At 48.8% G+C, this 20,861-nt stretch overlaps 1 protein-coding gene across 4 annotated transcripts; it reads left to right on the top strand.

Annotated features, from left to right (window-relative positions):
- The first annotated feature begins 2,135 nt into the window (after positions 1–2,135).
- aars2 (alanyl-tRNA synthetase 2, mitochondrial (putative)) lies at positions 2,136–19,256 on the top strand. Of its 4 annotated transcripts, none has more exons than XM_078949335.1 (23): positions 2,172–2,477; positions 5,374–5,491; positions 5,668–5,856; positions 5,935–6,080; positions 6,147–6,338; positions 6,494–6,563; positions 6,639–6,854; positions 6,938–7,046; positions 7,164–7,202; positions 7,268–7,382; positions 9,865–9,992; positions 10,965–11,103; positions 11,179–11,348; positions 11,428–11,541; positions 11,622–11,762; positions 11,837–11,974; positions 12,055–12,158; positions 15,860–15,968; positions 16,037–16,162; positions 16,236–16,346; positions 16,426–16,509; positions 16,896–17,009; positions 17,090–19,256. In XM_078949335.1, exons 3-23 carry the CDS (start codon positions 5,771–5,773, stop codon positions 17,255–17,257), a joined length of 2,619 nt encoding a protein of 872 aa, XP_078805461.1. In that variant the 5' UTR covers positions 2,172–2,477; positions 5,374–5,491; positions 5,668–5,770; the 3' UTR covers positions 17,258–19,256. The 4 variants fall into 4 exon arrangements, with proteins under 4 accessions (XP_023809289.1, XP_023809293.1, XP_078805461.1 ...); XM_023953522.2 differs by having other exon boundaries at positions 6,494–6,638; positions 6,709–6,854; XM_023953521.2 differs by lacking the exon at positions 5,374–5,491 and having other exon boundaries at positions 2,136–2,477; positions 6,494–6,638; positions 6,709–6,854.
- The last annotated feature ends 1,605 nt before the right edge of the window (positions 19,257–20,861 follow it).

The following is a 20,861-nucleotide window of genomic DNA, read 5'->3' as shown; positions in this document are numbered from 1 at the left end:
TTCCACCATCCATTTTAGAAGAACATAAACACTCACCTGAGCACAGGTGTTAGCTCACCTTTGCACTAATAGTTTGCATGATTGAATGAATGAAAGATTTCACACTAGTTGGTTTAAAGGCATAGGTATGCGTTCGTGAACACTATCTGTTTTGTGTGCATGTTGACATGTGAACATTTTTGCAGCTAGCAGGTGTGTTGATAATATTTGAGTGTGTGTGAACAGGCCCCGCCCTTTTTGTACTACATTTGAACCGTACCGTAATGATAAACAACCAGTAAACCTGTCTGCTCTATGCTGCTTCATGGTCTTACCCCCCTTCCCCTCCTATTATCACCCTCCTACCCCCCCCTCTCTCTAACGTCCCTCTCTCTTCTTCCCCTCTTTCCTTTTCCGTCCGGTCCAACACCAAAGATCTTCAAACATGATTGAAACTAATAAAGTTTGGCCTCAATTACAAAAGGGGTTTATTCAGACATACCTTTGGTTTGTCTGAAGATTAATAACTACGGTGGCCCAGAAGGGTCACAACACAACACAATAACTCACAACACAACACATTAACTCACAACACAACACATTAACTCACAACACAACACAATAACTCACAACACAACACAATAACTCACAACACAACACATTAACTCACAACACAACACATTAACTCACAACACAATAACTCACAACACAACACAATAACTCACAACACATTAACTCACAACACATCAACTCACAACGGAAGTAAAGCTGCAATAGAAGTGCTTTTATTCTGAAATTTCCACTGGGCTGAGCGGCTAACTGCCTAACAGAAAGTAATGTCACAGTGAGCTGTGGAGGGAGCATGTTTCTTCTACAAGAGAAGCTAGCAGCAGCGTTGCCAGATTGGGCGGTTTTGGGTGTAAATTTGCGGTCAAAAATGCATAATTTGGGCGGTTTTAAGGTCGGTTCAGCGGGTTTTTTCCCACTCTTGAATATATAATAGCGGCCTACGTTAGGCCGTGTGGCTTTTGGAGTTCTACTGAAGCTCCGTGAACGGCAGATGGACCGGGCTCTGTCATCTAACCTGTTGTTGGGGGAGTGCAACGCCCCGCGTCTTAGAAATTGTGTTCATTAAAGCCTGACAGTGCAATCTCTCCACATTTGTCGTGTCAAGTGTTGGGGACCGCGTGCGTGTGTGACAGGAAGAGGAAGAGGGAGGGGAAGGAAAGGAGAGGAAAGGAGAGGAGCGCATGCAGGGACTGGGAGGGTGTGTGGGGGGGTGGGGGGTGTTGGGGACCGAGTGAGTGTGAGAGGAGGGGGCTGAAGAACGGAGAGGAGCGGAGCACGTGCAGCGACAGAGAGGGGTGTGAGTGCAGCACGGAGGAGTGTGCGTTAACATTGTGTAGCTTCTCTTGTAGAAAATCATGCTCCCTCCACAGCTCACTGTGACATTACTTTCTGTTAGGCAGTTAGCCGCTCAGCCCAGTGGAAATTTCAGAATAAAAGCACTTCTATTGCAGCTTTACTTCCGTTGTGAGTTAATGTGTTGTGAGTTATTGTGTTGTGTTGTGAGTTATTGTGTTGTGTTGTGAGTTATTGTGTTGTGTTGTGAGTTAATGTGTTGTGTTGTGAGTTATTGTGTTGTGTTGTGAGTTATTGTGTTGTGTTGTGAGTTAATGTGTTGTGTTGTGAGTTAATGTGTTGTGTTGTGAGTTATTGTGTTGTGTTGTGAGTTAATGTGTTGTGTTGTGAGTTAATGTGTTGTGTTGTGAGTTATTGTGTTGTGTTGTGAGTTAATGTGTTGTGTTGTGAGTTAATGTGTTGTGTTGTGAGTTATTGTGTTGTGTGTAAAGTTAATGTGTTGTGTGTAAAGTTAATGTGTTGTGTGTAAAGTTAATGTGTTGTGTGTAAAGTTAATGTGTTGTGTGTAAAGTTAATGTGTTGTGTGTAAAGTTAATGTGTTGTGTTGTGACCCTTCTGGGCCACCGTAAATAACCCCTCTTGTTAAAGTAAAATATGTCCAACACAAGAGGCCCTCAGCTCTCATCTGTTTGCCTAGCTGTTAGACAGGACAAGTTTAAAAAAAAAAAAAAAAAAAAAGCTGCGGTTGCGCGCTGTGACCAGTAGGGGTCGACACCGCTGTGACTGTTTACATTGTTACGTAGAAAAAGAAGGGCTTACAATACGCATGCGCAGCGTCAGCGCAGGCTCCCGGGCTTCGTAGAGGTCCAGGTCTGGTCCAGGGTCATCAGGGTGAGATTCGGATGTTCCGGCTGGTCCAGTGGTGGCTCCGGCCCGTTCGCAGGTCGTCGTGCCTGCTGTTGGCGGCTCCATGGCGCGGGTTCAGCGGCTTTCCTCCCGGCTTTCCCGCCGCGCATGTCCGCAGCTCATTTCTGGATTTCTTCCGGCGGAGACACGGACACCTGCTGGTTCCGTCCAGTCCTGTCCGGCCCAGAGCTGACCCCAGCCTGCTGTTCGTTAACGCCGGTATGAACCAGGTCAGTTCGGGGCTTGTTCGGTTTTACTGTCACTAAAGGGTTTAGCGCATGCGCATATTGACGACCAGTACTAACCGCTACTCAGGTACAAATAAATGTGATCACGGAATGGACATTCATCAAATGACCCGTAGTCCCCAAGATGAAAGAAATGCAGTTCAGAATGAGAAACAATGATTATCCATCAGCAGAGACGCTGAGGAGAAGATTTGAGGTTGATCCGTGTGATTTCTGTCATACAGAAACAACCAGAAACGTTTCTTCATGTCAGAGATCCAAAGATTCTGGATCAGTAAGAAAATGAACAACATCCAATAATAATCAACATCCCATAATAATCATCATCAATTCCCAGAATAACATATTCTGTTCTCTAACAGTAAATTCTCTACAGAAACAACAACTTTAGTGAAAATCTTCCTGATTTTAGGAAAATATCATTTTCCTCCAAAAATGGAGCAAAGATGGTCTGAATGTTGTGTTTCTAAAATGAAGTCGGATTCTATTGATCCTCATTCATGTATTTTTGTAAATGTGTTTTTCCGGCTGTGTTTGTGTAATTGTAGCACAACAGTGAACAGCGTCTCTAACCTTTCCAATATGGCGGCCAAGTTTGCGTAGCAACAGGCTGTCTGGCGGCTCTAGCCTACACCTCAGCATAGAGAAATGCTTCCTTCCTCCAACGTTAAATCAAGGTGTTCTTACTCTGATACCCAAACCCAAAAAAGATGGACTTCTCATTGACAACTGGCGTCCCAACTGTCTGTTAAATAACGACTACAAGATTTCTGCATCTGTCTTTACAACAAGACTTAAATCTGTTCTAAACTCAGTTATTGCAGAGACACAATCAGGATTCATGCAGACAGACTCTCCAATAACATGGGTCTAGTTCTTGATATTCTAGATTCCTCACACCTGATCTCTGATGACAGTTGATTCTCTTTTTAGACTTTTACTAAGCGTTTGTCTCTGTTAACCATCATTTTATCTTCAGCTGTCTTCATAAATTTCTTCTATAATGCAGTTAAAACTCTGTATGCCCCCCCCCCCCAATTCAATCCTAATAGAGGAATCAGACTGGGGGGGGGGGGGTCCTATTTCACCGTATCTTTTTCTTCTAGTTACTCAAACTCTTGCTGATTATATCAATATTCATAAATTAAATAAATTAAAAGGCGTCTCAGTTCTTAATAAAGAAATGTTAATGAGTCAGTTTGCTGATGACACGACTCTCTTCTTCAGAGACAGCAGTCAGGTTTCCTGATCTCTGAACCGTATCCAGTCTTTCTCTGATGTCTCAGGTAATAGAAACTGTAACATATTTAGGCATTATTATTTCCAAAAGTAGTTTAGAAAGATGCTCATTAAATTTCCCTCCCCCTAATTGATGAAGCCAAGAAACGTTTGAACCAAAGGCTTCAGAGAGACCAGAGTCTGAGGAAGGATTCACTCTCCACAGCAGAGAGGATTTCTAGACTGACTAATTCTGGACAATCAGACTCTGAAATCTATTGACCAAATGCTGCTAAACTTCATCTGGAAAAACCGGATTCATTATTTAAAAAATCTGTATTAATGAACTCCTATGAAAAAGGAGGCCTAGTTTTCTTGACTTTACTACTAAACTGGATCATATTTTAAAAATCCAAGGGAGCCGGTTTAGCTCGTGCTGGGTTACGGCGCCTTCCGTCCCTGAAACCAGGGTTCAAATCCGGGCTGCTCCTTATTCCCTTCTCTGCTTCTGTGCCGGTCCCAAGCCCGGATAAATCGAGAGGGTTGCGTCAGGAAGGGCATCCGGCATAAAACATTGCCAAGTTAACCATGCGACTCATCCTGAAGGAGAGGTTGTTTCACTGTGGCGACCCCTGATGGGAGAAGCCGAAGGAGAAAGAAGATATTTTAAAAATCCACTCTCCATTTGGAATATTTTCCCTCGTCACATGTTTTTCTAAAGTAGCTTTTCTCCATTTTCTTCTACTTTGTTATTATAATATCAAAATTCCAGTGAAAACCACAGAGGTCAATGACTCAGATATGAAGAATTTAACCTTAAATATAACCTGCTGTTCCTCCTAAAGAATACGCCATTGTTTCTGATGCTGTGAACTCTTTAAAATACTGTACTTGATGCAAATATTTCCTTCATGTCTCTAAGTGACACCACTTTTGGAAAATCTTGTTTCAACTAAATAACAAGATCATACGTGTTTCAGCTAAACGTCATTTCTGTTCCTCTGCTGTCTTCTATTGGAGGAAACGTCTTCCTGACTCGCTCTGGAAAACTGTTTGGACCTTGCATCAGAAATGATGAATCAATATCATGAGAGACGTCTACTACAGACTCCTACATAGAATCCATCCCATAATCAATACATGATCAGATAGAAGAAGACTATTGACCCCAACTGTCTTCTCTGTAAACAACAGAAATGCAATATTACTAAAACATTTAGGAAAGAATGTTCACGTTTTATAAATCATAAATATGACTCACAATGTCGGATGAAGTTTGAGTTTATCATATTTGGTCTACATGAAAATAAAATAAGATCAAACGTATAATTGGCAATAATCTAATTATAATATTTAGTAGGTTTAATATTCACAAATCAACATTTTCTTCATCACAAATATTTTCCCTGTAATAATTAAAGAATTAGAATCTTATTTGCTACTATTTCTAATGGCTTAAACAAAAACGGTATTTATGAAAACTGTCTTTGAACATTTTCAATGCATAGTAATCTGTTTCTGCAATATTTCTTTGTAATACATGTACCTGGCATTCTCATTGTTATGACTATTGTTCTCGTCATGCATTTTGGTTTTATTTGTTTTGAATAATACAGTGAAGAAAAACAAACTTCTCATTGTGTGACTTACACCATGTCAGGGTGACATCTGCTGGCCTTAACGGGTCACTGCAGGCTGCATGGACAGACTGAACCCACACTGTGTTGTTAGGCCAAAGCCACGTGCGTCTGGACAGGTCATCTCTGAACTCACCTCAGGTGTGTTCATCACAGGTGTTGGACAATAACCCCTGAAATCAAGTGTCTCAAAAACTGCAGACCAACCGGGTCAGAGTTCTTTAGAACTTCCTCGGTGTCTGGCTGCCTCCTATGCGCCTCGTCACAAGTTGCTAGATCCAGTTGTGGCTCCAGAGTGACGCCTGTCATGTTTTCAGTTCAAGCCAGTCTTCCTGGGGACCGTCGACCCCCGGAGCCAGATGGCGTCGTACCGCAGAGTGGTAAACAGCCAGAAGTGCGTCCGCGCTGGCGGCAAGCACAATGACCTGGAGGACGTGGGCAGAGACATCTACCACCACACCTTCTTTGAGATGCTGGGGAACTGGTCCTTTGGAGACTACTTTAAGGTGTCCCACGTCAGATTTGAGGTCACTTCCTGCATGTAGGATGGGGGGGGGGTTCATCCTGTGTCTGTTTGAATTCAGGTGGAGGCTTGTCAAATGGCGTGGAGCCTTCTCACTGAGCACTATGGGATTCCTGCTGACAGACTATATGTGTCGTACTTCGGGGGAGACGCTGCATCTGGGTTACCACCGGATGAGGAGACGCGAAACATCTGGCTGGACTTGGGGTGGGTGTCTTTCTGTCTGTGGTTAAGCTGGACCCGTTCTGGATTGACTGACCGGTTCTTCTTCAGGGTTTCTCCTGGTCGCATTCTGCCCTTTGGCCTGGAGGACAATTTCTGGGAGATGGGGGATTCTGGGCCTTGTGGGCCCTGCACAGAGATTCACTTTGACCACATGGGGGTCCGTGATGCTGCTTTCCTTGTTAACGCAGGCAGTCCAGATGTGGTGGAGATCTGGAACCTGGTCTTTATTCAGTACAACAGGTCAGCGTTAAATATTTGAAGTTCATTTTGGATCTTGATTTATGGAAACATCACATTTGACATGTTCACCCCTTAAAAACCTTTTCCATCCAACCTGTTTAAACCACCTCCGGCTGTCGGACTGTTTTAGTTCTCAGAACTGGGTTGTGTTTCAGGGAACCGGACCGCAGTCTCCGGTTGTTGCCGCGCTTCAGCGTGGATACCGGGATGGGACTGGAGAGACTGGTGAGCGTCCTGCAGGGCAAACGGTCCAACTACGACACAGACCTGTTTACACCACTGATGGACGCCATCCATCAGGTGCTCGCCATCGCTCAGTCCTCCACATCAAAGGCTGTATCGTCATGCTGAGACTGTGCGGTCTCTTCAGAGGTCCGGGGTGGGGCCATACACTGGCAGGACAGGTACTGAAGAGGGAAGCCAAGTGGACTTGGCCTACAGAGTCGTGGCCGACCACATTCGGACCCTATCCATTTGCATCGCTGACGGCATCCATCCGGGAATGTCTGGCGCAGAGTGAGTCTGCATTTAACCTGGAGCCATGTGACTTCCAACCGTACCTCCCCGACTGTGATGGTTGTTTAAATGTTTACTGTAAGGTTGGTGTTGAGGAGGATTCTTCGTCGGGCCGTTCGGTTCTGCATTCAGGTCCTGCAGGCTCCACAGGGAGCCCTGGCTAGCTTGGTCCCCACCATTACCCAACTTCTGGTAATGTTTCCTATCATACCACGGTTCTTGTTTGCCACTGTAGGAAGGGGTGTCTGGGCCAAAACACACCAACCACAACCAAAACTGTCTGCCTGATCGTTGTCTCTCTGCAAACAGGGGGATGCATATCCGGAGCTCAAACAGGAGGAGGATCGGGTGAGCAGCTGTTGCACGTGTCGGTGGTGTTACCGGAAGTTCCTGATCCTGGGCTTGTTGTGCAGATTGTGGACATTATCAACGAGAATGAGGCTCAGTTCCTGGCGTCCCTGCAGCAAGGCAGCCGGATCATCCAGAGAACCCTCAGCAAGAAGGACTGCAAACACAGTGGCTTCCCTGGTGAGTGCACAGCTGCTTAGCACAGACTGTGGTTGGATGATGTGGTTAGCTGTCATGGTTGGATGCTGTAGTTAGCTGTCATGGTTGGATGCTGTGGTTAGCTGTCATGGTTGGATGCTGTAGTTAGCTGTCATGGTTGGATGCTGTAGTTAGCTGTCATGGTTGGATGCTGTAGTTAGCTGTCATGGTTGGATGATGTGGTTAGCTGTCATGGTTGGATGCTGTAGTTAGCTGTCATGGTTGGATGCTGTAGTTAGCTGTCATGGTTGGATGCTGTAGTTAGCTGTCATGGTTGGATGCTGTAGTTAGCTGTCATGGTTGGATGCTGTAGTTAGCTGTCATGGTTGGATGATGTGGTTAGCTGTCATGGTTGGATGCTGTGGTTAGCTGTCATGGTTGGATGCTGTAGTTAGCTGTCATGGTTGGATGATGTGGTTAGCTGTCATGGTTGGATGATGTGGTTAGCTGTCATGGTTGGATGCTGTGGTTAGCTGTCATGGTTGGATGCTGTAGTTAGCTGTCATGGTTGGATGCTGTAGTTAGCTGTCATGGTTGGATGCTGTAGTTAGCTGTCATGGTTGGATGATGTGGTTAGCTGTCATGGTTGGATGATGTGGTTAGCTGTCATGGTTGGATGCTGTAGTTAGCTGTCATGGTTGGATGCTGTAGTTAGCTGTCATGGTTGGATGCTGTAGTTAGCTGTCATGGTTGGATGCTGTAGTTAGCTGTCATGGTTGGATGCTGTAGTTAGCTGTCATGGTTGGATGATGTGGTTAGCTGTCATGGTTGGATGCTGTAGTTAGCTGTCATGGTTGGATGCTGTAGTTAGCTGTCATGGTTGGATGCTGTAGTTAGCTGTCATGGTTGGATGATGTGGTTAGCTGTCATGGTTGGATGCTGTAGTTAGCTGTCATGGTTGGATGATGTGGTTAGCTGTCATGGTTGGATGCTGTAGTTAGCTGTCATGGTTGGATGATGTGGTTAGCTGTCATGGTTGGATGCTGTAGTTAGCTGTCATGGTTGGATGCTGTAGTTAGCTGTCATGGTTGGATGATGTGGTTAGCTGTCATGGTTGGATGCTGTAGTTAGCTGTCATGGTTGGATGATGTGGTTAGCTGTCATGGTTGGATGCTGTAGTTAGCTGTCATGGTTGGATGCTGTAGTTAGCTGTCATGGTTGGATGCTGTAGTTAGCTGTCATGGTTGGATGCTGTAGTTAGCTGTCATGGTTGGATGCTGTAGTTAGCTGTCATGGTTGGATGCTGTAGTTAGCTGTCATGGTTGGATGCTGTAGTTAGCTGTCATGGTTGGATGCTGTAGTTAGCTGTCATGGTTGGATGATGTGGTTAGCTGTCATGGTTGGATGCTGTAGTTAGCTGTCATGGTTGGATGCTGTAGTTAGCTGTCATGGTTGGATGCTGTAGTTAGCTGTCATGGTTGGATGATGTGGTTAGCTGTCATGGTTGGATGCTGTAGTTAGCTGTCATGGTTGGATGCTGTAGTTAGCTGTCATGGTTGGATGCTGTAGTTAGCTGTCATGGTTGGATGATGTGGTTAGCTGTCATGGTTGGATGCTGTAGTTAGCTGTCATGGTTGGATGCTGTAGTTAGCTGTCATGGTTGGATGCTGTAGTTAGCTGTCATGGTTGGATGCTGTAGTTAGCTGTCATGGTTGGATGATGTGGTTAGCTGTCATGGTTGGATGCTGTAGTTAGCTGTCATGGTTGGATGCTGTAGTTAGCTGTCATGGTTGGATGATGTGGTTAGCTGTCATGGTTGGATGCTGTAGTTAGCTGTCATGGTTGGATGCTGTAGTTAGCTGTCATGGTTGGATGCTGTGGTTAGCTGTCATGGTTGGATGCTGTAGTTAGCTGTCATGGTTGGATGCTGTGGTTAGCTGTCATGGTTGGATGCTGTGGTTAGCTGTCATGGTTGGATGCTGTAGTTAGCTGTCATGGTTGGATGATGTGGTTAGCTGTCATGGTTGGATGATGTGGTTAGCTGTCATGGTTGGATGACGTGGTTAGCTGTCATGGTTGGATGATGTGGTTAGCTGTCATGGTTGGATGCTGTAGTTAGCTGTCATGGTTGGATGCTGTAGTTAGCTGTCATGGTTGGATGCTGTGGTTAGCTGTCATGGTTGGATGCTGTAGTTAGCTGTCATGGTTGGATGCTGTGGTTAGCTGTCATGGTTGGATGATGTGGTTAGCTGTCATGGTTGGATGATGTGGTTAGCTGTCATGGTTGGATGATGTGGTTAGCTGTCATGGTTGGATGCTGTAGTTAGCTGTCATGGTTGGATGCTGTGGTTAGCTGTCATGGTTGGATGCTGTAGTTAGCTGTCAGGGTTGGATGATGCGGTTGACTGTCATGGTTGGATGATGCGGTTGTCTGTTGGCGTTGGATGTTGCATTTGGATGCTGTGGTTGGTCTTTAGTGGTTTGATTATCTTTGATGTTTTCTGGGGCGGGGGCTCTGTTCTAGCTTCATTGGCGTGGACCTTGCACCGGGACCTGGGTTTTCCTCTGGACCTGGTAGACATGATGCTGGAGGAGAGGGGTGTCCAGGTGAACCGGCAGGATCTGGACCGACTTCTCTTAGAGAACCAGAAGGTGACGTCTCATTTCCTGCAGATTCCCCACCTGGATGTGTGAACATTCTCTGCATTTGACCGTCCTATGGAGGGGCAGTGAATGTGGGGGTGGCGACCTTGGATTTGAATCCACAACCTGGCGGTTGACACTCTACCACTAGGTCATGGCGCTGGTTGCTCTTGGTGCTCTTGATACCATGTTACACCTGTCCCCTGGAGGAACATGTTCCTCATGTTCTTGCTGCAGCGTTTGCATGGGTGAAGTTCGCTCTCCACCGCCATCAGGCTAGTAATGGGCTGTTGGAATGACGGTTCTTAATGGGAAATCCGGACTCTGGGACAAAAGTCTGTGTCCTTGACTTTTCCCTGCAGTCAGAACCTGGAGAACGAGACCTTTTGAGCACTAAATGTCAATAGTCTTCACCTGTAAACACTTTTCTACCTTCATCAAGGCCCAAAGCGCGTCACAGTCCCATTCACACTGATGGCGCCAACTTTAACCACCAGGAACCATGTGGGGTTCAGTGTCTTCCCCGAGGACACTTGTATAGGGGTTGGATTGGGGGGTTAAGCCACTAAATGGGTCCATAGCGTGGCTGTGTCTGCAGCTCACTGCTCCCCCAGGGGATGGGTCAAATGTGGACAACAAATCTCGCACACATAGGTGTGTGACAGATAGTGGGACTTTAACTTTAATATGGGGTCCAAGGCAGGAATGGAACCTGCAACCTTCTGATCAAAAGTTGGCCGCTCTACCTCAGCACCACTGCCGGTTCTGTGGCCGTTATCCTGCTTGTTTTCCAACTAACCTAGCCGTCGGCGCTCACTATTGGCAAACTCACCTGATCCAAGTAATGAGGAGTGTGGCAGACAGAGGCTTCTGAAGAACCAGAGACCAGCCATTGGACCCTGTGACGGACATGTCTGTTTTTGGCCTGAAGAAGGCGTGCAGTTTTAAGATGTCATTGATGATGTCCCATACCTGTCTCAGGTGGCATCTGAGAAACGGGCGGGTCTTTGGTCCCATGTGATGTTGGACCTCCACATCCTGGCGGAACTGCAGCGCCTTAAGGTTCCTCACACCGACGACAGCCTCAAATACCAGTATGGGTTAGAGAAAGACCGTTACGGTACACTTTGACTTTCACAAGTATCTCACCTGACTCTCCTCTGCTGGTTTAAAACCTTAAAAAACTCTCCCCCAGTTTTCCCAGCATGCAGTGCGACCGTCTTGGCCCTGTGCAATGGTCAGACTCTGGTGCAGGAAGTCTCTGAGGGTCAACGCTGTGCAGTCATCCTAGATCGAACCTGCTTCTACTCTGAGCAGGGGGGGCAGTCACATGACCGGGGGTACCTGACCTGCAGTCGGCTGCAGGTTTGCTGAGCTGCTCACCCAGGAAGAGCATGGAGGTAACGCCTCAGGTGTGTATTCCTCCATGGTGTGTGTCTTCCAGGATGTGGTGTTTCCCGTGGACGGGTTGCTTCAGGTTGGGGGGTACGTGGTTCACCAGGTCACAGCGACTGACCGCCTAAAGACAGGAGACCAAGTTCAGCTGCACCTTGACCAAGTAAGAAAGTTTTGATCAGGACCAAAGTTCCCAGTGAAGACATTGGAAAAGAACCTCACCGCCTTCTCCCCTCCCCCCAGGCCCACCGACTGTCCTGCATGGTCAAGCACACAGCAACCCACATCCTGAACTTTGCTCTAAGGAAGGTTCTGGGTCCGTCGGTCCACCAGCGAGGCTCTCACGTGTCAGCTGATCGGCTGCGCTTTGATTTCAGTGTCAAGGTGAGGACATGGTAGTAGAAGAACCTGCCGGTACCACAGAGGTGCACGTTCTTACACCTGTTGCTCTTTGGTAGGGTTCTCTCAGCATCCCGCAGCTGCAACAGGTGGAAAGGTGTGTTCATGACATTGTGACAGCCAATCAGATGGTCCACACCATGGAGCTTCCTATGCAGAGAGCCAAGAGCATCAGAGGACTGAGGACCGTGGACGAGGCGAGTGGACCCCGCCGCAGTGACTCACCTGTCTCGGAGGACACGCTGACCGGACCATTCCCTGCTTCGCGCCTCTGCAGGTGTATCCAGACCCGGTCCGGGTGGTCTCTCTGCACGTTCCGGTCTCTGAGCTGCTGGACTCGCCGCCTGACAAAGACACGTCTGTGGAGCTCTGCTGTGGAACGTGAGACTGGATTTATTGACTTACCTGTCCTGCTGGTGCTCAGGTTTGATCATGTCAGAGTCATCAACCACATACCTGAACAGGTGTGTCACAGGCGTGTTATAGTAAAGAAACGTGTCGATTTAACTGTACTAATCAGGACCAAAAAGACCCGCCCACTCCCAGGTGATGCTCAGCCTCTTCAACCCGTTTAAATGTTCCTTAAACCTGTTCCTTATTTTAAAACAGTAGTTTAAAATATTCATTTTTAATCATGTTGAATATCATTATTAATATTTTATTATAATGCACGGTGGTGCAGTGGTTAGCACTCTTGCCTCACAGCAAGAAGGTCCCCGGTTCAAGTCCCGGCTGGGGGACATTAAGCAGAACATCAATGGGGGACCTTTCTGTGTGGAGTTAGCATGTTCTCCCCGTGCATGCTGCAAACATGCTTCCCAGGTTAATTGGTTAATCTAAATTGTCCCTAGGTGTGAGTGTCAGTGTGAATGGGTGTGTGATTGGGGACATTCTACCCTGCAACAGACTGGCGAACTGTCCAGGGCGTCCCCTGCCTTCGCCCACAAGTGGCCGGGATAGGCTCCAGCAGCCCCGTTACCCCGTAAGGGAAAAGCGGAATAGAAAATGAATGAATATTATTATAATTCTATGGATTTTTTTCAGAAACTCCGATTTCAAAATCAATATTTTACAAAGTACTTTGTTTTTATTTTCCATTGCTGTTAAAAGGACTTATTTATTGGTCCCTTTGCCTGTGCTGGGGGGGGTTGGCGGGGGCCCTGCTTGGGGGGGGGGGGGCAGCGGGGCTGGATGGGCTGCCCGTTTACACCTGGGGCTGGGATCAGCCCTTCCCTGGCTCTGGGATGGGACGGGACAGGACAACCCTCTTGGGACCCCCAGTCGCTCCGGGGGGTCATCCGCTTCGGCTGGGGTGGGGTGGGATGGGGGGCTTGTCGGCCCTGTCCTGTGGGGGGGGCGTTCTGGGGGGGAAGGGGACCCCACTATTGGTACGGGACCTTGGGGGGTTGACGGGTCGGGGTCTCCGCTGAGGCAATCGGCGGTTGCCCCGGCCGATTGGCTGCCTCGGTCCCGTCGAGGCCTGACCGGAGCTCTTCTAGGGCCGGCGCTTGGGGGTGGGGGCCTGGGCTTGCTCCGGGGGGCCGGCGCTTTCTGGCTCCTCTCTCTCTGTGTGGGGTGGGTGGTGCTGGGCCGGGGGTATCGGCGCCTCCGGGGATGGGGCCCCTGGTCTGGGGTCCCTGGTCTGGGGGGGCCGGGCCCCTATGCTGGGGGCTGGGGGGGGGGGGGGGGGGGGGGGGGGGCTGGGGGACGGCTGTTTGACCACCGGGGGACAGTCTACCAGCTGTCCCCAACTTACTCCTTTTCTCATATAACCTCATATTAGGGTGAGGGGGTGGGGGGCTTGGCCTGCGATGCGCTTGGGGGGGGGGGCTACTTGGCAGTGGTCCCCCCGTCCCATGGTTGCTGTATGGAGTGGGCCCCCCCTCTTTCGGTTTTATTTGCACCATAGACATTTAGGGCCCTTGTTTAACTGAGTTTTCCGACTTCCTATCGACTATTGTCTTAGATTCTGATCAAATTATAATATTAGGGGATTTTAATATTCATGTTGATGACCCCAGTGACTGTCTAGGAAAGGCTTTTGCAGCTTTATTAGATGATGTTGGTTTCACCCAAAGTGTGAATGAACCCACTCACTGTCATAAGCACACCCTGGACCTTGTTCTAACCCATGGTATAGAGATCAGCCAGCTGAGTGTCCTTCCTCTTAACCCCATCATTTCTGATCACTTTATGATTACCTTCCAGTTTACACTGGAACATCCTTCTGCCCCAGTGAATAAGAAACAGCTTAGAAGAACCTTAACTGACCGTTCTGTGTCTGAGTTTAAACACACAGTTCAGCCAGTACTTAGTGATATTCTGAGAAAATACTCTGAGTCCAGCTCCCATAGTATCAGTCCTAGTATAAATGACCATTTTGTTAATGATGCCTTACAAGCCCTCAGGAGTACACTCGATGTTGTTGCCCCCCTGAAACCTAAGTTCGTTAGACAAAACCGAGTAGCACCGTGGTTTAACGCTGAAACTCGTTCTCTTAAACAAGAAACCCGTAAGTTGGAAAGAGAATGGCGCCGCTCCGGTTCAGAGCAGTCTCTGGATATCTGGAAACATAGCCTATTAAATTATAAAAAAGCTCTGCGTAGAGCTAGAAGCCAGTACTATTCAACCTTAATATCAGAGAATGGAAACAACCCAAGATTTCAACCCAAGACTATTGACAAGATTAACGCTGAAAAGGAGCTAGCCCCTGCCTTGCTCCTCCCTGGACCAACCGTGGGCCGGGTGGGTGGCTGCCTGGATTGCGGAGCGGGTCTCCCTTGGGGGAGTCCTGGCTCGTACCTGGGGTTGGGGCGGGGGGATGGGCTGCTCATCTGGGGCTGTGGGCGCCCTACTCGGGTGGGGCCCTGGGTTGGGCTCTCCCGGCGCGGCGGGGGGGCTGCTCTCCTGGTTGGGCTGGGGCGGCGCTCCCTTTCCCTCCGTGCTTCCCTGCTCTCTGGCTCCCTGGGGCCTCACGGTGGTCCTGCTGGCCCGGGCCTGGGTGGCGGACTGGGTCGCCCGGGGGGCAGTTGTTCCCTGCCTGCTGCCATGTGGCGTTGGGGGGTTCCGGCTGCCGCTGCTGCTGCGGCTGGGGTCTTGGTGTGGGGATGGCTGAGCACTCTCCCTCCTTCTTTTCACATTCCACCATCCATTTTAGAAGAACATAAACACTCACTTGAGCACAGGTGTTAGCTCACCTTTGCACTAACAGTTTGCGTGATAGAATGAATGAAATATTACACACTAGTTGGTTTTAAGGCATAAGTATGCGTTTGTGAACACTATCTGTTTTGTGTGCATGTTGACATGTGGACATTTTTTTCAGCCAGCAGGTGTGTTGATAACATTTGAGTGTGTGTGGACAGGCCCCGCCCTTTATGTACTACATCTGAACCTTACCGTAATGATAAACAACCAGTAAACTTGTTGCTTTATGCTGCTTCATGGTCTTACCCCCCCCCCCCCCCCCCCCCCCCCCCTCTAACATCCCTCTCTCTTCTTCCCTTCTTTCATTTTCCGTCCGGTCCAACACCAAAGATTTACAAACATGATTGAAATTAATAAAGTTTGGCCTCACTTCCAAAAGGGGTTTATTCAGACATACCTTTGGTTTGTCTGTAGATTAATAACCCCTCTTGTTAAAGTAAAATATGTCCAACACAAGAGGCCCTCAGCTCTCATCTGTCTGCCCAGCTGTTGGACAGGACAAGTTAAAAAAAAAAGGACTTATTTATTTCATGATGAACCTTTTCAGCAGAATGAGCTGGTCTGTCAATCAGTGAAAGTGGGCGGGATCTAAACGCACATCGGCTGATCCCTGGAAATCCACTCGTATTCCTAGATACCTGCTCTGCGGTGTGCCAGTTAGAAAGATGACGTATTTCAGCGACAACAGCTGATCAAATGGAGACCGTCTGCAGACTGACGGCAGCGTCTGTCCGCAGACTGCAGACGGTTAAAGCCAGTAAGTTTGTTTCTCAGGTCTGACACAGGTGTGTTCTGGGTAAAGTGAGTTTATCAGGTGAGACACAGGTGTGTTCTGGGTAAAGTGGCTTTCTCAGGTGTGTTGCCTCTTCCTTCAGCCACCTCCTGCGGACCGGTGCCATTGAGGACCTGGTGATTGTCTCAGAAAAGCAGATGGTGAAGGGAATCAGCCGGGTGGTGGCCGTGACGGGACGCGATGCAGCACAGGTGAGTCTGTGGGGTCACATGACCAGACCTTCTCTAGAGTGGGTGGTCTAAAGAAAGCAGCTTTACAGGCTCGGGAGGCGGGTCAGGCTTTGTCCCAGGAAGTTGACTCCTTGTCAGCACGATTGTCAGGCTCCTCCCCATCCAGCATTGACTCCGCCCAGCGACTCTCCAAAGAGGCCAGCATCCTTTCTGATGTAGGTGATGATGCACTGCAGCACGTGTGAGAAGCATGTTGGGTGTGGTTTAACCCTCAGCTGTGTCTGACAGGCTGTAGACAACACTCCCATCCCCCAGTGGCAGCGGCGGGAACTGCAGGATCGCCTGAAGACGCTGCTGAGGACCAGCAACTCCGCCATCAGGAAAATGGAGCTCAGAGAGGTGAGCGTCGCGGCGAGACACCTGAGGTGAAGCTGAAGCACCTGTGAATCCACACCTTCTCCCATCATGCCCTGCTCAGGCGGCGCAGAAGGCTCAGGCCATTCTGGAGAAGAATGGCAGGAAGACGCTGCTGGTGGACTTCGTGGAGGCAGAGTCATTATCGGTGGGTGAGGTGGAAATTTTTTATTATTATTTTTATTCTACTGTAGTAGGGAGACTCCGCCCCCACCAGACACTTTGGGTTGGGATGACCATCAGCTGCCCTCCTGAAGTCATGTGTTCCCGTTCCCGTCCAGTTCTCTGCTTTAAAGCCAAAGCGGCTCCACCGCCGCCTCACGACGGGATCATCCAACACTGGACCGAGTTCTGTTTTTGATTCAGAGTCCAATTGACCGTCTGAAGGAACCGGGTTCTTTTATCTAAACCAGTTCCAACCTTTATCCTCATTCAGCAGCTGGATCTGTTTGTCAGAACCGGGTTCTGATCCAGCTGATCTACATTAGGGGGGATGTGGTCCAGCAGCTGATCCGGTTTTGGTTCATCTTTCAGGTTCTGGTGAAGACGGTAAACCAGCTGAGCTCAGCCGCTCCGTTTAGTCATGTGATGCTACTCACTCGCCATGCCCATTCAGGGAAGGTCCTGTGTGCGTGTCAGGTTCCCAAGGTAGTCCCGCCCCCTTCCTCGATCTCACAGGGTATGGCTGCTGCTGATTGGACAACTGCTGACAACTCCCTTCTTTGCAGGACTCGCCGACCTTGGCGGCTTCTGATTGGGCGGTGGCTGTGTGTGGTTATCTCGGGGGGAGCGCTGGGGGCTCCACCCTGGTTGCCAAGGGAACAGGGACCAGTGATGACATCACAGAAGCCCTGAGATGGGCGGAAGACTTTGTGGCCCAGAAAAGACGGCGTTGATGTCCGAAACAAGGCTCCGCCCACAGACGCTCCTTTGATCTAACATACATAAAAACCGAAGCGTTTTGGTCTTGACCTCAGAATAACTGGGTTTCTTCAGGACCCGGACCAGAACACAGACTGGTCTGGTCCGACTTCCACAGAACATGGAAACATTGATGCTCTGCAGCAGAAACACGGAAGAAAACGAGCCAGAACCCGGGTCTGGATCCAAAACCTTTAGATCCGGGTCTGGGTCCTAACCTTTAGATCCGGGTCTGGGTCCTAACCTTTAGATCCGGGTCTGGGTCCTAACCTTTAGATCCGGGTCTGGGTCATAACCTTTAGATCCGGGTCTGGATCCAAAACCTTTAGATCCGGGTCTGGGTCCTAACCTTTAGATCCGGGTCTGGGTCCTAACCTTTAGATCCGGGTCTGGGTCCTAACCTTTAGATCCGGGTCTGGGTCATAACCTTTAGATCCGGGTCTGGATCCAAAAACTTTAGATCCGGGTCTGGGTCCTAACATTTAGATCCGGGTCTGAGTCATAACCTTTAGATCCGGGTCTGGGTCCTAACCTTTAGATCCGGGTCTGGGTCCTAACCTTTAGATCCGGGTCTGGGTCCTAACCTTTAGATCCGGGTCTGGGTCCTAACCTTTAGATCCGGGTCTGGGTCCTAACCTTTAGATCCGGGTCTGGGTCCTAACCTTTAGATCCGGGTCTGGGTCCTAACCTTTAGATCCGGGTCTGGATCCAAAACCTTTAGATCCGGGTCTGGGTCCTAACCTTTAGATCCGGGTCTGGGTCCTAACCTTTAGATCCGGGTCTGGGTCTTAACCTTTATATCTGGGTCTGGGTCCTAACCTTTAGATCCGGGTCTGGGTCCTAACCTTTAGATCCGGGTCTGGGTCCTAACCTTTAGATCCGGGTCTGGGTCCTAACCTTTAGATCCGGGTCTGGATCCAAAACCTTTAGATCCGGGTCTGGGTCCTAACCTTTAGATCCGGGTCTGGGTCTTAACCTTTAGATCCGGGTCTGGGTCCTAACCTTTAGATCCGGGTCTGGGTCCTAACCTTTAGATCCGGGTCTGGGTCTTAACCTTAAGATCCGGGTCTGGGTCCTGACCTTTAGATCCGGGTCTGGGTCTTAACCTTAAGATCCGGGTCTGGGTCCTAACCTTTAGATCCGGGTCTGGGTCTTAACCTTAAGATCCGGGTCTGGGTACTAACCTTTAGATCCGGGTCTGGGTCCTAACCTTTAGATCCGGGTCTGGGTCTTAACCTTTATATCTGGGTCTGGGTCCTAACCTTTAGATCCGGGTCTGGGTCCTAACCTTTAGATCCGGGTCTGGGTCCTAACCTTTAGATCCGGGTCTGGGTCCTAACCTTTAGATCCGGGTCTGGGTCCTAACCTTTAGATCCGGGTCTGGATCCAAAACCTTTAGATCCGGGTCTGGGTCTTAACCTTAAGATCCGGGTCTGGGTCCTAACCTTTAGATCCGGGTCTGGGTCTTAACCTTAAGATCCGGGTCTGGGTACTAACCTTTAGATCCGGGTCTGGGTCCTAACCTTTAGATCCGGGTCTGGGTCTTAACCTTTATATCTGGGTCTGGGTCCCAACCTTTAGATCCGGGTCTGGGTCCTAACCTTTATATCTGGTTCTGGGTTGTTTTCCTTATTCTTAGCTCAGAGTTCGTTGAACCCCATTTTCCCCGGGGGTCCCTTAAAGGAGTAAAAGAACCGAGGACCACACTGGACCTGAAGCAGAACCCGGTGGTGCAGTCGATCAGAACCCTGGGAGCTTGGACCTGGTCTTTGTCAGACGGGTCCATTTCTGGCGGTTTGGTGTCTGAAGGTTCTGAAGGAGCAGTTTGAAGCTGTGTCCTTCAGAACCTTCATGGATGGGAAAGTGTGGCCCCCACCCTAAAGGACAGGTTTTAAATCTTCCTCCACGGTGAAGTTCAGGATAAATGTCTTTTGTTTTCAGTCTCTGTGACAAATTAAAGGGATTTTATTATAATTCAGTTTTTTGTCGTCACTCAGATTGGACTTGAGGTTTTTCTGTAAACGACTTCTTCGTCTTTTACAACAAACTCTGGAATGAAAAACGGTTTTTGTTTCTGTGGGAACGAGACCTGGACGCTCCACGCTTTGAAGGTGCGCTCTGACTGGCTGACTGCAGCAGCTCTGCGCTGTGATTGGTCCATTCTCTCTCAGGTCAAAGCGAAGTGTGGCTCGGGATGAAAAAGCTTCGTTTAGCGGATGTTTGGGATCAGAACCACAGGAAACGCCTCCAATCCTCGGTTAACCCAACAAGCTTCTTTACTTGGACACAATTGAAAAATTATGAAATGTATATTTTTATTCTTGATCCTGAAGAGCTACCAGGAAAGCGGTCTGGAGGAGGTCCATGGATGTAGGGGGGGACATGCGGGGGGTGGAGGGGTTGCTCCTCTTTGGAGACCCCTGACAGGCGAGGAACTGTTTGATTCTGTTTCAGTTCGGCACCGTTTCCATGGACTTCTTTGTATAATTTATGATGGTTTTTAAATCTGGACCCCAGGAAGAACCCCCCCCCCTGAGAAAACAGAATGGGCTTCAGACGGACGGGTTCTTCTTTGGCTCCTCTGGTGGCTTCTGTCTGAAGGTTGGAGAGGCACTAAAGCTGGACTCTACCCAACGTCTGCTGTCATTCTCCATTGTGGGTCTGCAGAACCGGACTTGGACCCACAATGGAAGGTTCTCCATACCTGTTGGTGCTGCAAACAGCAGGTCTGAAGGCAGCTGAGAACGGTTCAGAACCGCTGTGGTGTTCTTTAGGAGGTCCCTCTGAAGGGTCTTTGCACCGCAGCAGAAGCAGTAAGTCATGGTCCTGGATATGTGTCCAACCGAAGCAACACACTCAGCGTTGCCATGGATACAGAGGTTGTTCTTCTGCCACGAGTCTGAAGCAGCTCTGACGATGGAGGAATCATCTCCAGCTCCTGAAGCCTGAAGGCGAAGACCACAAACACGCCACCGAAAGGTTTGAGGTTAGGGTGACATCAACCCAGAACACGCCGGCCACCATCAGGCAGCCGAAAACCTAAAGCTGGAGCTGAAGACCAGAACCAGGAACCCTGGCAGACGGTGGACCTCATGATCTCCATGATGCAGAGACACCTTTTCTGTTGAAACCGGGTCCATGGGGCCCTGCAGCTCCATCAACGACCTTACCACCGGGAGAGGAGGCGTGGCTTCTGGGAGCACCGCCCACAGAGGCCCCGTGCTGCTTTTTTTTAAAATAGAAATAAAATTATTACAAACTCTTGCAGACATAAACCACATAATAATGTGAGGCACAGCTCTCCACCAAAAACTAAATAGAAAATAAAAACGACATAAAATAAAAACTCAGAAAATATGTATATTTTATTCATTAAAATCTGTAAAACAGAGAAATCTCTCAGCATAAGTTCCATTTCCAGGTCATCTGGATCAGGAACTATTCTGGAGCAGATCGATGTCATCAAGAAAGATTTGAGTTCATGAGGATCAATAGAATCTGACTTCATTTTAGAAACACAACATTCAGACCATCTTTGCTCCATTTTTGGAGGAAAATGATATTTTCCTAAAATCAGGA

Source organism: Oryzias latipes, chromosome 1, assembly GCF_053564925.1.
Source record: "Oryzias latipes strain Hd-rR chromosome 1, Olatipes_Hd-rR_3.1".
Taxonomy (NCBI): domain Eukaryota; kingdom Metazoa; phylum Chordata; class Actinopteri; order Beloniformes; family Adrianichthyidae; genus Oryzias; species Oryzias latipes.
Note: the sequence above shows the minus strand (reverse complement) of the source record. Positions and strands in the feature narration are given on the sequence as shown.